We start from the raw sequence: 15,680 nt of genomic DNA, 5'->3' as shown, positions 1-15,680 counted from the left end.
CTATATATAGCCGTTTTGCTCTCTCATTCCTCTAATAAAAGTTCCTATTATAGATTCTGCTGCAACCACCCATCTCTCAATGGGTGACTGGGAAGAAGAGAGAAGAAAATGCTACCCTAATATTCTGAATACACTTCAAAAGCCATGTGTTCTGCTCACTGTCCATCTGTCCTCCACTGCCACTGTTGAGTAGACTGTAGCCTCCATAGAGCAGGAACCGGCTCTTCTGTGTGTCTGTACTATGCTGCTTATACCTTGGAGCACTTTATTGATGTTTAATGGGTAGTGCTTGTTATCACCCAACCAGTTGGAGCAGATCCAGCCTGGGCTGAAACTTCCTGCATACCTGCTTGTGACATCACAGTGAGCAGCACCAGTAGAGCTGCAGCAGCCTCTTCACACCAGTTGTCTGACTGGATGCCAGCCCACAACCTGTACAGAGAACTGGATAGAGTGATGGTTGGCAAGAGCACAGGTAAGATAATCTCTCTGAGCACCACTTGGAGTTCACTGAAATAACCCCAGTGGACCCCTTAAAATGAGGATTGTTTTTCCCTATGCTGTTTTCTTGTCTTTTCTTATTTATTTCTTACTCTTTTCATGTTCATTTTCCTCCTCTGAGGGAGATAAAATTTGTTGTCCCTGAAAAGAAAAGTTAGTGATTAAAAAAGCTAACTTTCTCCCTTTCCCCCACCTCAAAAAAATTGTTTGGTAGACATCAAGATGAAGTAAAAGGTTTGTATGAGAGCATCCCAAGTGTTTAATAGATTATCTCAGGTGAGATTGTCAAAGGGGTAATAACTTTCCTTCTTCTGCAGGATTCTAAGTCAACAGGAGGTGCCTCTCCTTTAGTGTCTAAATCTCTAGATTATGAGCAGTCCTGGAATGTTTTGAACAGCAAAGTGGAGAGGATTCAGAACATAGCCTGACAAGAGGAGTTGCCTTCTTAACATCATGCACTTATCATTGATAGAAAACTGTAAGTAAACTTAAACCAGATAATCAATATATATTTTTAATCTGATTATTTTAGATACATTTACATTATTTCTTCCAATGGGCAGTTGGCTCTGAGTTTAAATTTTTACTTAAGAACATGCAGCAGCATAATCTCACATCAGCAGAATATGTGCACTTCTGTGTCTGTGGGTGAGAATCAGAAAAATAGAAATACAGCAAAAATTGACTTGGTAAAGGAGTGACATTCACTGCTCCCTCGCTGAGCAGGAGTCCTCCAACTGCTTTGCTGCCAGTATGGGATGTTGCTTCAGTGGGGTACCTAGTATATTTGACACCCGGGCCTGATAATTTTGTAACAAACCTACCTTTATATTTTAAAAAAATTATTTTTAGAAATAATCCACGAGTCACACAACAAGGATGCACCTAGGAAAAAGCAGCATCTTAAACACTGCAGTGAGCACTAGAGCATCAATACACCCATTATAAAACTAAACAAGCCAGGCAGCGATTGGCTGGCACGGAACTTCCTCTCCGACATCAGAATTGATGACAGGTGGGGAAGGTTGGTTGGCCTGTTACTTCAGCGTCCTCTTTACGGGAAAGAGAAGCAGGTTGGGCACCCCTGCTCAAGCTAGCAGAGCCGCGAGCTGCACTCAAGTGGCTAAAGAGCCACATGTGGCTCACGAGCCGCGGTATGCCAACCACTGGTATAGTATACTGCTGTTACAGTATCCTGTCCTGACCTGAGGAAGGGGATTTTGGTCTCTGAAAGTTAATAAAAAATGTATTAAAATTAGTCCAATAAAAAGATTACCTTATTTTCCTTTTCTATTTATAAACATTTCTCAGTACAGCCACGAGTACAAGCAAGAAAAAATATTTCCTACCTTTTGTCATTTCTGCATTAATCATCTTCTCTTCATGCTCTTCTTTCCATCCAATGTATGTCTTCTCTTTCCCTCCCTTCCATCCACTGTATTCCCTCTTTCTCTGCCACTATCCACTGTATTCCCTCTTTCTATCCACTATCCACCCTCTTTCTTTCTGCCCCTTCCATCCACTATCTGCTTTCTCTCTCTCTTCCATCCACTATCTGCTCTCTCCCTTGCATCCAGAGTCCATCCTCTCCCCCTTCCATATGGCATCATCCCTCTTTATATGACCCTTCCTTAAACTATCCTGTGCCCCTTCTCTCCTTTGTACATGATTCATTTCAGCTTTAGCCTCTCCATTTTTCTGTCTCTGTCTTCACCCTCTCCCCCATGGTCTGGCATATCTCTCTTCTTTCCTTCCCTTCCCTCCCCCCCATGCCCTGGCATCTCTCTCCTCTTCTTCCTTTCCATCTCTCCCTCCTTCTCCATACTCTGGCATCTCCTCTCCTTCCTTTCCCTCCCTCCCTTCTTTCCCCCTGGTCTGGCATCTGTCTCTTTTCCTTCCCTCCCCTCCCCTCCTATCCCATGCCCCAGGATCTCTCCATCCCCTCCATAGTCTGGCATATCCTTTCCTTCCTCCCTTCTCCTCCATCCTATCTTCCCCATGGTCTGGAATCTCCCTTTACTCTTCTCTCCTCTTCCTTCCCTGATTCTCCTTCTCCCTGATTCTCCTTCTCCCTCCCTCCCTCTCTCTCTCTCCCAAATCAGGCGCAGCATTTTTCTCCCCTCCCCTCTTCTGCTTTCTTTCTTTGTCATACCTCTTCCCCCCCACCTCCCATCATCAGTGCAGCATTCACAACTGGCTGCTATTGCTAGCTTTAGGCCTTCCTCTTTGCTGGGTTCCACCTACTTCCTGCTTCCGCGAAGGCAAGACCCGGCAGATACCTTATGCTTTCCTTATGCAGAGCACCAAGTTGTGAAAGCTGCTGCTGCCAACCATGGGAGAACCCCCTTATGGGATACACCTGGGGATTCACCTGCGCCTCCCCACCACCACATTTTGTATGCTACTGTGTTACTTCAATATTGTGTTTTCAAATGCTAGGGACAGGCAGGTTCCCTAAAGTTCTTCAGAATTTGCCTGTCCTTCAGTATTGAAAATGTGATATTGAAACAGCACCCCCCTCCCACCGTCAGGACTATTTCTACTCCCACTAACTATAGACTAATGGTCTCAAACTCACAGCCCATGGGCCACATGTGGCCCGCCAGGTACTATTTTGCAGCCCATGGTCTGTACTAGTGCTGCCCACTCTTTGCAGCATCCTCCGGCTTTCCCCTAGCCTCCCGCTCTTACCTTCAGATAATTACTGCAGCCTGCAGAGAGGATCGCCGGTGCTGTAGCGATCCTTGCAGGCTGCTGTCGTCCTCAGCAGAATGTTCCCTCTGCCACGATTCTGTCCCTGACATCAGAGGAGGGGCAGGACTGTGGCAGAGGGAATGTGCTGCAGAGGCTAATGGCAGCCTGCAAGGATCACTACAGCACCAGCGATCCTTTCTGCAGGCTGCAATAATTAGGCTGGGGGGAAGCTGGAGGATGCTGCAAAGAAGGGGGAACATACAGGCCTTCGGGGGAGGGGGGGCCCTGGTGTAGAAGTACACGAAGGGAGGGAAGGGAGAAGGGGTACTGCTGGACAAGGGGAACAGGGAAGGGAGATGGGGTACTGCTGGGCAGGGGGAGGAGGGAAGGGGTAAAAGGAAGGGAGAAGAGGTGCTGCTGGACCTGGCAGAAAGGGAGGGAAAGGAAAGGTGCTACACACTGGAGGGGAGGGCAAGATGATGCATGGGGAGAGAGCATGTTGGGTTGGGGCAGTGGGAAGGAGGGATGCCACTTGAGGGAAGAGGCAAGGACAGAGAGAGAAAGTGTGCAGGAGGCAGAAAGTGTTGGACTCATGGAGAGGGCAAGATGGATAGTGAGGACAGAAAGGAGGGAAGGAGAAATGTTACACTGGGGAAGGGGGACAGGACAAAGAGTGAAAAGTTGGACTCATGGAGGGAGAGAGAGAGAGAGATGTTGGTTGGGGGAGGGAAGGAGGACCAGAGGAGAAGCATGTAGGAGGAAGATAAATAAATGTTGGACTGGTAGAAAGGAGGGAGAAATGTTACACTGGGAGAGGGGGCCAGAAAGGAGGAAGGGAAGGGAGATGGACTGCAGGGGGAAGAAAGGAGGAAGGGAAAGAGAAATGTTATACTTGGGGGCAAGGAGGGAGATGTCAGAACATGGAAATAGGGAGGGAAGGAGAGAGAGATAGGAAGGGAAGACATGGAAAAGTAGATTTTGAGAAGAAAGCAGAAAAATTTAAAAATTGAATGTTAAGTTAATGCCAAATATGGATGCAAACTAAAGTTAAAAAAAAAAAACCAATCACAGGGAACAATATCTGAAGATATCACAATGAAGGAGTGAAACAGATTTAGTTAATCTGTAAAGAACACTACCCTAAATTTACTAAAAACAAGCCTGTAGTTGAAATAATAATAACTTTATTCTTGTACTAGTGTTTTAGCCGTTTACATTCGTTACAGTAACGGGTGCTAGAATAGCCCCACCTAAATTCTGACCCTGACTCTGACCCCACCCATGCCCCGCCTCTATCATGCCTAGACCCTGCTTCCCACTGACCCCAGGCTCACCACCTCACCTTTCACCATTTCCTTTGTACCCTTTTGGCCCTCATAGATCCTCCATTGCATTTATCACCTGACAGGGTCTTTACTTACCCGAGACGGCAGCAGCAGTCCTGACGTACCAACCTTTCCTCCCTTAGTGCCCCAAAGCAGCAGTGGTCCTACCATTTCCATCTCTCCCTTTCCCCCTTTCACACCCTCTACCATCTCTCTTTGACTCTGTTTCACCCCTTTTGCCATCTTTCCCTTTCCTGTCCCCCTCTGTCCTTCCCCAAGACCATCTCTCTCTCCTGCCCCCTCCACACTCCCTGAAGTCTATCTCTCCCTATATCCCCTACCATCTCTCCTGGTCCCCCTAGTAGCCCCTCTGTCCTTCTCATCCATCTGTCTCTGTCTCTCTCTCTCCTTTCCTCACTTGAGTCCAACATCTCTCCCTTCTCCCACTCCCTCCCCCAAATCCATTCCCTTCTGCCTCTGCAGAGCTCTCGCAGCTCCTCCTCATCCTCCTCCAGCCAGGCTTCAGCCATCTACACTGGCTCAGGGCTCGGCCGCCGCAGCATGCAGCCACCGACATCTGCCTCAGGGGAGAGAGAGAGATTCTCATGTGCGCCGGGAAATGGTGTATGGGGGGGAGGGGGCCACAATGGGGCGAACGACGGCGGCGAAGTTACAGTAAGGGAGGGAGGGAATAGAAGCGCGCATGCGCACTCTTGCCCGCAGGGCCCTACAGCTCACAGAAAACGGAATACGCAAGTGGGAGTGTGCATGCGCGCTTAGGGTTTTATTATCTTAGATACCGCCTACCCATAGAAGATCCGGGCGGTTCACAAAGAAGAAGAACTGGACAGTCAGTGAAATATACATATTAAACATAGTAAAATTGAAGTTAAGAACAATTATGTAATAAATTTATCAAAAAATAACTTGCTCCACTTATTTGGTGAGAGTATTATCTCAATGGAAGAAAAAACCTCAGGTTTGTTCTGGCAGAGCATAAATGCTCAAACCTCCCCCACCCACACCATCGGCCAAAAAAACTTCCATAGAGCATATACAATTGCCACTATGCTAATTTTCAATGTGGGACTGAGATGTTAATAGCAACATTGACAACTGTGTTAGAAAACTTTAAAGTGGCGTCTTGTAGTCGACGTTTCACGGTACACAACCATTTCTTCAGGGCTTCCTGACTCCCACTCGCTTCACGCAAGTTGAATTGTTTGCTCGCACAATCTCACCAGCGTCCTACTTTCATAGCGGTTCCTCACAATTTTATAGAGAGAGATTCACCAATCACTCACCTCCACGTCACTGCTAAAGGGAGTGTTCAGATTCTCTTCATTGGTTGCCTAACACAGACATGGTTGTGCTGGATTGGTTCAACGGAATTGTGGCACTCATAATGAACCAAGAAAAAGAAACAACTTTTAATTAATAAAAATAGTACCAGTCTATACTCATATTCAATCCTATAGGAGTTACCGATCCTAGCTCATAAATCCAGCGCTGTTCTCGTTGTTGGAGATATAGCTGCCTATTCCCTCCACGTCTGTCCTGCTCTATATGTTCTAACACATAACACTTTAATTGGAAAAAGTCATGATTATAGTCTAAACCAATGGTTCCCAACCCTGTGCTGGAGGACCACCAGGCCAATCAGGTTTTCAGGCTAGCCCTAATGAATATGCATGGAGCAGATTTGCATGCCTGTCATTATATGCAAATCTCTCTCATGCATAGGGGAGTGGGCGACGAGATGGCAGATGAAGTTCAATGTAGAGAAATGTAAAGTATTGCATGTAGGAAGCAAAAACCCGAGGTACAGCTATACGATGGGAGGGATGTTAATGAGTGAGAGTACCCAAGAAAGGGAGTTGGGGGAAATGGTGGACATGACAATGAAGCCGATGGCACAGTGCGCAGCGGCTGCTAAGAGAGCAAATACAATGCTAGGTATAATCAAGAAGGGTATTACAACCAGAACGAAAGAAGTTATCCTGCCGTTGTATCGGGCGATGGTGCGCCCGCATCTGGAGTACTGCGTCCAATATTGGTCGCCATACCTTAAGAAGGATATGGCATTACTCGAGAGGGTTCAGAGGAGAGCGACACGTCTGATAAAAGGTATGGAAAACCTTTTATATGCTGAGAGATTGGAGAAGCTGGGTTTCTTTTCCCTGGAGAAGAGGAGACTTAGAGGGGATATGATAGAGACTTACAAGATCATGAAGAGCATAGAGTGGAGAGGGACAGATTCTTCAAACTTTCGAAAAATAAAAGAACAAGAGGGCATTCAGAAAAGTTGAAAGGGGACAGATTCAAAACGAATGCTAGGAAGTTTTTCTTTACCCAACGTGTGGTGGACACCTGGAATGCGCTTCCAGAGGACGTAATAGGGCAGAGTATGGTACTGGGGTTTAAGAAAGGATTGGACAATTTCCTGCTGGAAAAGGGGATAGAGGGGTATAGATAGAGGATTACTGCACAGGTCCTGGACCTGTTGCGCCGCCACGTGAGCGGACTGCTGGGCACGATGGACCTCAGGTCTGACCCAGCGGAGGCATTGCTTATGTTCTTATGTTCCTCTTTATTTTCTCTTAATACTGCAGGTCTTAGGGCTTCTTTTACTAAGGTGCGCTAGCATTTTTAGCGCACGCACAAAATTACTGTGCGCTAAATTGTACACTTCTAGAATAACACCAGCTCAATGCTGGCGTTAAGGTCTAGCGCGCATGAGAAGGGGTACTGCTGGACAAGGGGAACAGGGAAGGGAGATGGGGTACTGCTGGACAGGTAGGAGGCAAAAGGAAGGGAGAAGAGGTGCTGCTGGACCTGGCAGAAAGGGAGGGAAAGGAAAGGTGCTACACACTGGAGGGGAGGGTGAGATGGTGCATGGGGAGAGAGCATGTTGGGTTGGGAGGTGGGAAGGAGGGATGCCACTTGAGGGAAAAGGCAAGGACAGAGAGAGTAAGCGTGCAGGAGGCAGAAAGTGTTGGACTCTTGGAGAGGGCAAGATGGATAGTGAGGACAGAAAGGAGGGAAGGAGAAATGTTACACTGGGGAAGGGGGAAAGGACAAAGAGTGAAAAGTTGGGACTCATGGAGGGAGAGAGAGAGAGAGAGAGATGTTGGTTGGGGGAGGGAAGGAGGACCAGAGGAGAAGCATATAGGAGGAAGAGAAATAAATGTTGGACTGGTGGAAATGAGGGAGAAATGTTAGACTGGGAGGGGGGGGCAGAAAGGAAGAAGGGAAGGGAAATGGACTGCAGGGGGCAGAAAGGAGAAAGGGAAAGAGAAATGTTATACTTGGGGGGAAGGAGGGAAGGAGACAGATGTCAGACCATGGAAATAGGGAGGAAAGGAGAGAGAGATAGGAAGGGAAGACATGGAAAAGTAGATTTTGAGAAGAAAGCAGAAAAATTTAAAAATTGAATGTTAAGTTAATGCCAAATATGGATGCAAACTAAAAAGGCCCTAATGCACCTTTGTAAAAGGAGCTGTTAGTTTTTCTTTCAAATTTACGCCCCTTTTATATGCTAATCGTAACTCATGTTCCTTAAAAGGTTGGCCCGTTTGCTTTGAGTGAATCTGTTCTCAGTGAGCCATCACCAGTGTCCCTCCCTGATGAAGAGGTGAAACTCGAGTCGGGGGGGCGGGATTGGAAGAATGAATGAACACTTTTAAGATTTTAACGGAGCACATGAACTTTATTAATAAACAGTCATCAATGAAAATTAACGAAACCAACTACCCCCTATTCAGATAAGTACATCAAGTTGATCTGATCAAGTTCTTTTGAGCATTTAGGGAGGGCAGGGGACAGGTGAAGGCGATGATGGTCTCCTTGTTAACCTCTTTGTAGTGTCTTCACTATATTTTGGGTTACTTGGTCTGAGCACTTCACAATAATATTTAAAATAACTTAAAGAAAGCAATATTATTAATAAGAGATTATAGCTGTGATTACAATAGTATATACCTTAAAAGGTAGCAACATTTTAATTAAGGGCCAGTGTTTGTGTAAAATTCTTCGTAATTGATGAGATTTGTGATCAAATTTCACAGTACGTCATTATCTTATCAATATGTTTTTAAAATTATTCTAAAAGCAATATATGAAAACATTTGAAAGATCAAAGGACTCAAACAAGAATTCAGTTTTCCTATGTGAAGATTAGACCAGAGACACGGAGGGGTAACATGGAGGATGCACCCCCCAACCACCCAATCATTGCTGAATCCTTCACACTTTTAAGCTTTTACGTAATTTCAAAAATTCATGCAGTCAAAATTCTAAATCTCATTAACGCGTATCAAAATCGTAACAAAAAAATAGATAAAGAAAAATTTAGCTAAAGCTTGGTTCCTTGGTTTCGACGTGAACACGTTTTGTGCTTCTGCATCAGGAAACCAAACAGCTAGATGTTCAGCCGCACTAGAAAGAACGTTTGGGCAGTCAAAAGGTGATTTTAATCTTTATAACAAAGTTTTCCTTTTTGAGAGACACTCCAACAAGCTGCTTAACAGCGAAAGATGTATAAACTATACACTTCCCCCTCCCCATTGGTGGTTTCCCTACTCGCGATTTCACATAATCGCGATTTTTTTTGGGGGGGGGGGAGGAGGGAAAAAAACCCCATATTTTTGTCTTCCCCCGGCATTCTGGCCTTACCTGGTGGTCTAGTTGGTTTTCGGGGCAGGAGCAATCTTCCTATGCTAATGCCCCGTGCAGATAGCCATTAGGAAATGGCTGTGGGGAGTTCCCGTAGTCTCTCAAGAGACCACGGGAACTCCCCACAGCCATTTCTTAATGGCTATCTGCACGGGGCAGGAGCGTAGGAAAATCGCTCCTGCCCCAAAAACCAGCTAGACCACCAGGTAAGGCCGGGATGCCAGGGGAAGGCGGAAAGGAGGCGGGGGTGGGTCAGAGCCAGATATTCACGGTTTTTTACCATTCGCGGTCCGGCTCTGCCCCTATCCCCCACGAATAATGAGGGAGAAGTGTAAAGAGTTGTACCTCATACAAAATTGTCATTTCTATAATAAGACATTATTTTTTCTGCGGCCCTTTAAGTTCCTACAAATCCAAAGGGTTTGAGTTTGAGACCACTGCTATAGACCCATTGCAGGCATTCTCATACTCAGAAAACTCCTAGAAACCCTTGTAAGCAAACAACTTACAATATATATTGAACGACACTCCTGTTTACATCCCTCCCAATCCTGATTCCGACCGCAACACAGCACATCAATTTATAAAGCATAGGCCAGCAAGCAAAGGCATGGCAAGCATAGGCAAAGCATAGGCCGTCAAGCATAGGCATAGCAAATCATTTTATAAAGCATAGGCCGGCAAACAGCCCTTCTCCAATTCGACATCTCCACTGCCTTCAACTAAGTAAATCACCACCTCCTGCTAACAATGCTCTCCGAAATAGGAGTAACAGGTACCGCACTAAATTGGTTTAAAGATTTTCTCATTAAAAGAGAATACCTAATCAAGAAAGAAGACACCTTGTCCAACAGCTGAAAGGCCTTCTGTGGAGTACCCCAGGGCTTTCCACTATCCCCAATAGTATTTAATCTGTTTATGAGTTCACTTGGCAATATTAAATTCAGCGATGAGAGCATACTATTAAAAGCAGATGACATCCTTCTCCTCCTCCCTTTGTTTATATAATATTTGTTCAGTATGTTCTATGAGTTTTTGTTTTACTTTTCTGTTTGGTTTGCTTTTCTCTTTTTTTTCATCAACAAGCTTTATGTACATTGTTTTATTCGTTCTTCATGTGGACCTACTAGTCCCGCCTTCCTGTCAATCAGTTCTTATACGTTATCTGTTCTTAACTAAGTTTAATTTATAACTTATATAATTGTTTTGTTCATTTTTAGTATATTTTCTTTTATTTCAAAAGTGTTTCTTCCTTTTTTTTTGGTGGTTTCAATTTTTCTGTTTTATGGGTGTGGTTTCCTTTGGGTATTTAAATGCTCTCAGCAATGGTGGCTTCCTTTTTGAAAATGCTTCCACAGCTTTTCAGTGATTTTGGTTACTCTGGCATGTTAATTGGACCGAGGTAAGTGGACACGCTTCATGGTTTATTTGATTCTACTCAGTTTCTGTGCTTTTTAAATATGGTTTGAGGTGCATTTCTTTCTTTATACACTTGTTCAGCATTTCTTGCCCCTGTTTCTGACACTGCTACTTGCTGTTTCTTCTGCCATGCAGCTAAATCAGTATTCTTATATGCTTTTAATTGTGCAGTATGTCAGGCTCTTTCATATAGTTCTACATATTTTCCTTTTTGGTGTTGGTGTTCTGTATTTTTTTCAATAGTTTTTGCTGTATTGTTAACCTTGTTGGTGTCATTTTTAGCATTTTGGGTTTTCCCTTACAGCTATTCTGACAGGATAGTTTCCTTCTACATTGTCCTCTGATTTAGTTTTGTGTTCTTTTGGCTTATTTTCTTTTTGTTTTTTTCTTCTTTATTTACCTTTATTTTACATCAAGAGAAATTTTTTGATAAAGAAACATAACAATATCCAAAAGGAAATAAAATATTATATATCACTTATACAATACCATGATAGCAGTCCACAACTAAGGAGAGAGAATCAAGCACATATCAGGGACAGCTGATTATAACAAGAAACCAACAATATTTCATAACATAAATACAGAGCACATCGATTGTATTTACTATACGGTCTGGTTTGTGACTTCAGTGGGCATCTGAGGGGATACGGAAGCCACTTTACCCTCCAAGAAAAATTGTAATTGATCGGGTTCATAAAAAACATATCTATTTGTTTGATAATTAATACAACATTTACATGGAAAGCGCAGCTGAAAGGTAGCTCCTAACCCCAATACAGATTGACGTATCATTAGAAATTTTTTATGACGCAATTGCGTCCATTTAGAGACATCAGGAAATATAGCTATTTTTAAACCATAAAATTCAACATTCTCAGTCCTAAAGAATAGACGAAGGACTGCTTCTTTGTCTTGTAAAAAAACAAAGGTCACAAGCAATGTAGTCCTTTCAGAAATTTCAGAATATGAGGACTCAAGAATATTTGTTATGTCTAGTTCAGTCTATTGATTTTCTAAGTCCTGGGTTGTTGGTTTAGGAGTATTTAGATAGTATAATTTCTGTAAAGGAGGCATTGAGATCTCTGGATATTTTAAGACTGAAGTTAACTGATGAAAAAGTTCCTTGGGTGATTGTAATCTGGTAACTGGAAAATTAATTAGCCTTAAATTTAAATTCCTGTTGGCATTTTCCAGATTTTCAATCTTCCTGGACAACATTGCTTTATCTTTAACTTGAAGATTAGAAATTTTCTGTAAATCAGAGACCTATTTCTCAAATTTGTCTAGTCTCTGGTCTTGGTGTTGAATTTTCCCCTCAATATCTTTCAATTGCAATGAAGAAGTTTGCATAGCTGTAATAGAATAGGAGCATACCTTGTGAAGGCTTTCAATAGCCTCCCAGAGTGCTTCCAAGTCAATCATCGGTGGTTTCTTCAGTGGGGTCAGGAGGGAAACAGGAATCGTCGATGAAACTGAAGAGTCCAAATCAGGTTTAAGTGTTCCATTTCCTAAACCGCCATGAACTCCTAATCCCCCCATCGCTGGCAATTGATGTAATGGATCCAGCGAGACTGGAACTGCCTCCGGGGTCAGGGGTAAGCTAGACAGCGCAGGCGGGGTTGCTAATATCCCTGCCACTTCCTGCAACACCGTCGGCGTCTCCGACATTCTTCCTGGGCGTGGGGAGCTCCCGAACCAACTGGACTAAGCGAAACTTTGCTTCCCGAAGTCGAGATCGATCCCTCTCAACGAGCCGGAACGCCCTGAACAACCGGGACAGCAAAAGATGTTATAGCTGTCTGGCGCATTAGCATGGTGGCGGAGAAGGCAGGAAGATCACCCCTCTGTTTCTCTCTCCGCTTGGGCATACTGAAGAGCCAAGCATGAAAAGGTAAAGGATAATTAAATTGCCAATGCAGGGAGAGCCTCCAGCTATGCGACTAGCTCCGTCGCCATCTTGAATCTCTCCTTATTTTCTTTTTGGTGTGATTTTTTTTCCCTCTTCCTCCCTTTCTTTTTTCTTTCCTTTCTCTTGGCCCCCTTTTTTTCTTTTCTACTTTTTCTCCTTATCTATAGTTTTTCATATCTCTCTTTATACTCACCTTCCTCTTCCTTCAGGTCAAGTTTTACAATGCATGAAATGTTACACCCGAGATTCTCTGTATTAACATTCTATAAAGTTGATATTTTGTTACAAAGCTTTCTGCATTAACATCTGTATGGTTGCTAGCTTGTTACAAAACTTGTTCTTTCATTCAAATAGCTTTTGAAGTTTGTTTACGCAGCTACATGTTTTGCGCTCTTTTACTGTCTTATATAAATATTATGTTATATTGTAGTTTTTTAGAGTTTTTCTCCTGATCAAATATGGTATTCTGCTGGTCCTATTTTCATATTTTTACTACACAGCTTTGTTTTATCCCAGACCTGCCATCTGTGAACTTATACGCTACAGGTTTGGTTTCATTTTTAGGTATTTGCATAAACATTATCATATGTTTTGTTTGTCACACATATATATATCTTTGCTATATGTATTTATTTATTTACATGATTGGCCTCTGGTATTCATTTACTTGTATAGCTTAAAAAATTTTTTTTTTTACATTTTTAATTTTTATATGATGTGTTTTAGCATGTTGCGTTATGTTTTTATGTTTAGTGACCCCTGATGCAGGCGTTCCTCAGACGCCAAAACACAGTGTCGGGTCCACAGCTTCTGCTTGTGTCCTTTTATGAAATAAACAAGTTGGTTTTACATCAGTGATCTTCAATGGAGTGCTTATTGTCCATTCCCACTTCCTTTTGTACTATCCTTCTCCTCATCCCATTAACTAGCAACCAGTCTGACACAGCCCAAAAAATCTCGGACAACATAAATAAAATACAAATATGGGCAACAATCAACAAACTACAACTAAATGCATCAAAACCAAAATTCTTTGGTTTCATACTGCACAATAGACAGCTCTGACAAACATCACCCTTCAAGTCCTCCAAAGTTCTAGGCTGTATTTTAGACTCCACACTATCCCTGGAGCTGCAAATCTCCAACCTCTGGAGGAAAACCCTTTTCACTATGAGACAACTAGCACTCATCAGACCATACTTCCATCAACACTTTGCCCTTCTCATGCAGATGCTGATCCTGTCGCAACTAGACTTCTTGAACTCCATCTATGCGGGTATCAACATTACCCTTATACACAAACTGCAGCTCTTACAAAACATGGCAGTAAGACTCATATTCAGACTGAAAAAATACATCTCAGTCTCTAACCACCTCAAACAACTACACTGGCTACCCGTCTCATCTCAAATAAAATTCAAAATATCCTGCATTATGCACCATATACTCAATGGAAGCTCTGCTGCACCACTAATTCACCTACTCACCACGGAATGGTTCACTTCGCCCAGAAATCTCATCTCTCCACAACAAAAAACCTAATGTATAAACGTGTATCCCACTCAATGTTCACATTCTCTGGTGTGATAACATGGAACGACAACCCAACAACCATCAGAGCTGAATCAAATTACTCCATGCTTCACAAAAAACTAAAGACCTTTCTTTTCAACTCCATAAACTCTACCACTAGTTAATGACTGTAGCAGACTGTAACTACCTCAAGGCATCTCTTGTCAAATTATATTAGCTCTCATATTGTATGTAATCCTCCCCTATGTGTTCATTTAATGTATTTTAGTTCATGCAGCACCTCTGAGCAGTACCAATTACCTCTCAAAATGCAAGAAATGACAATCTGTACCTCAAAAACTCCCAAAGTCTCTATAGCATATTTGTACTGTAATATAGAGTATCTCTAAGCATCCTTGCACTGTACTAAAGTGTTCTCTATAAACTGTACTGTAAGTCACCTTGAACCTTTGTAGGCATAGCGCAACTCATAAATTCCAGATTAGATTAAGATTAGAGGGAATAGTGATAACATCCTACATCAGTGTTTCTCAACACGCGGTATGCGTGGGTATGTGGGCTGCTTGTTGGGGGTACATGGCCTGGCCGCTGCAGAGGATATTCCCTGCTCTTCAGTAGAAGCCACTGCTACTGGGGATCCCTGCTTGCCCCGTCCCCCACTGAAGCTGCTGCCGGTGATCTCTCCTTCCCTGCCTGCCCATCCCTGGACCCTCCGCTCCCCAAAGCCAACCCAGTTACTTGATGGAGCTGCACTTGCTCCCTCCACTCCCCAGGGAACTCCGTGCAGGGATGTGACTCATACACTCCATGTAAGTGGTTGACCTGGAAACCTCCTCTCTGACATCAGAGTTGACATCAGAGGGACGGCTTGTGGGCCAGCCACGTGCAGCATGTGAATTGCTGCTCACGCTATTCTTGCACAGAGTTCACTGGGGGAGAAGGCAGCGAGTGCGGCTCCAACAAGTAACTGGGTTGGCATGGGGGGGTGCGGGTGGGTGGGTGGGTAGGCAGGATGGGAGGGATCCCTAGCAGTAGCTTCGGTGGGGATAGGCAGGCAGGGATACCTGGTGTACAATTTAATTTTTGGATAAAGGCTGGAAGGCAGGGAGGGGGCACAAACTTGACACAGAAGGAAGGGAGGAAGGGGGCACTAACTTGGCACATAGGAAGGAGGGAATAGAAAGGGAGAATTGTTGAGAATGAGTGTGTGAGTGAGAGATGGTGCACATGGGGAAAAGAAAAAAGGAAAATTGAGCTTAGAGAGAGGCGAAGGAGATGAATGGGGAGAGGATGATAGGGAAAAATGTTGGATATGGTGGTAGAAAGGGATAGATTAAAGGGGATTGCAAGGGGGAGGAATGTTAGACATAGGGATGGAGGGGTGATGGAGAGAGGTGATAGAAGGAGAAATCGGTATGGGGCTGGTGGGCAGTGGTGAAAAATGCTGCACATGATCCAGGGGATGAGAGAGGGTGAAATGTTGGATGTGGCAGTAGAGGAGGTGGGATAGATGCCTTGATCTCTCAAAAGAGATGGAGAGTGAGAAAGAAAGAGGGAGACTTGTTGCCAATAGGGGTGGAGGAGAGAGGAAGAAAAGTTGAACTCATGGAGGGACAGAGAAA

At 43.9% G+C, this 15,680-nt stretch overlaps 1 protein-coding gene across 3 annotated transcripts in view; it reads left to right on the top strand.

Moving 5' to 3' along the window:
- The first annotated feature begins 376 nt into the window (after positions 1-376).
- ACER1 (alkaline ceramidase 1) overlaps positions 377-15,680 on the top strand; it is a 65,148-nt gene continuing 49,844 nt past the window's right edge. For 2 of the 3 annotated variants that reach the window (XM_033956384.1, XM_033956382.1), the window contains exons 1-2: positions 377-475; positions 819-979. Coding sequence is in view for 1 of the 3 variants with exons in the window: in XM_033956382.1 (XP_033812273.1) it covers positions 955-979 (25 nt within the window). In the remaining 2 variants the exon portion in view is untranslated. Of the gene's footprint in view, positions 476-818; positions 980-10,541; positions 10,597-15,680 lie in introns of those variants that run through there. The other variant, XM_033956383.1, reaches the window with a different exon arrangement.

Source organism: Geotrypetes seraphini, chromosome 8 (assembly GCF_902459505.1).
Source record: "Geotrypetes seraphini chromosome 8, aGeoSer1.1, whole genome shotgun sequence".
NCBI classification, from domain to species: domain Eukaryota; kingdom Metazoa; phylum Chordata; class Amphibia; order Gymnophiona; family Dermophiidae; genus Geotrypetes; species Geotrypetes seraphini.
The sequence above is the reverse complement of the archived record's forward strand: the minus strand, read 5'-3'. Positions and strand labels throughout refer to the sequence as shown.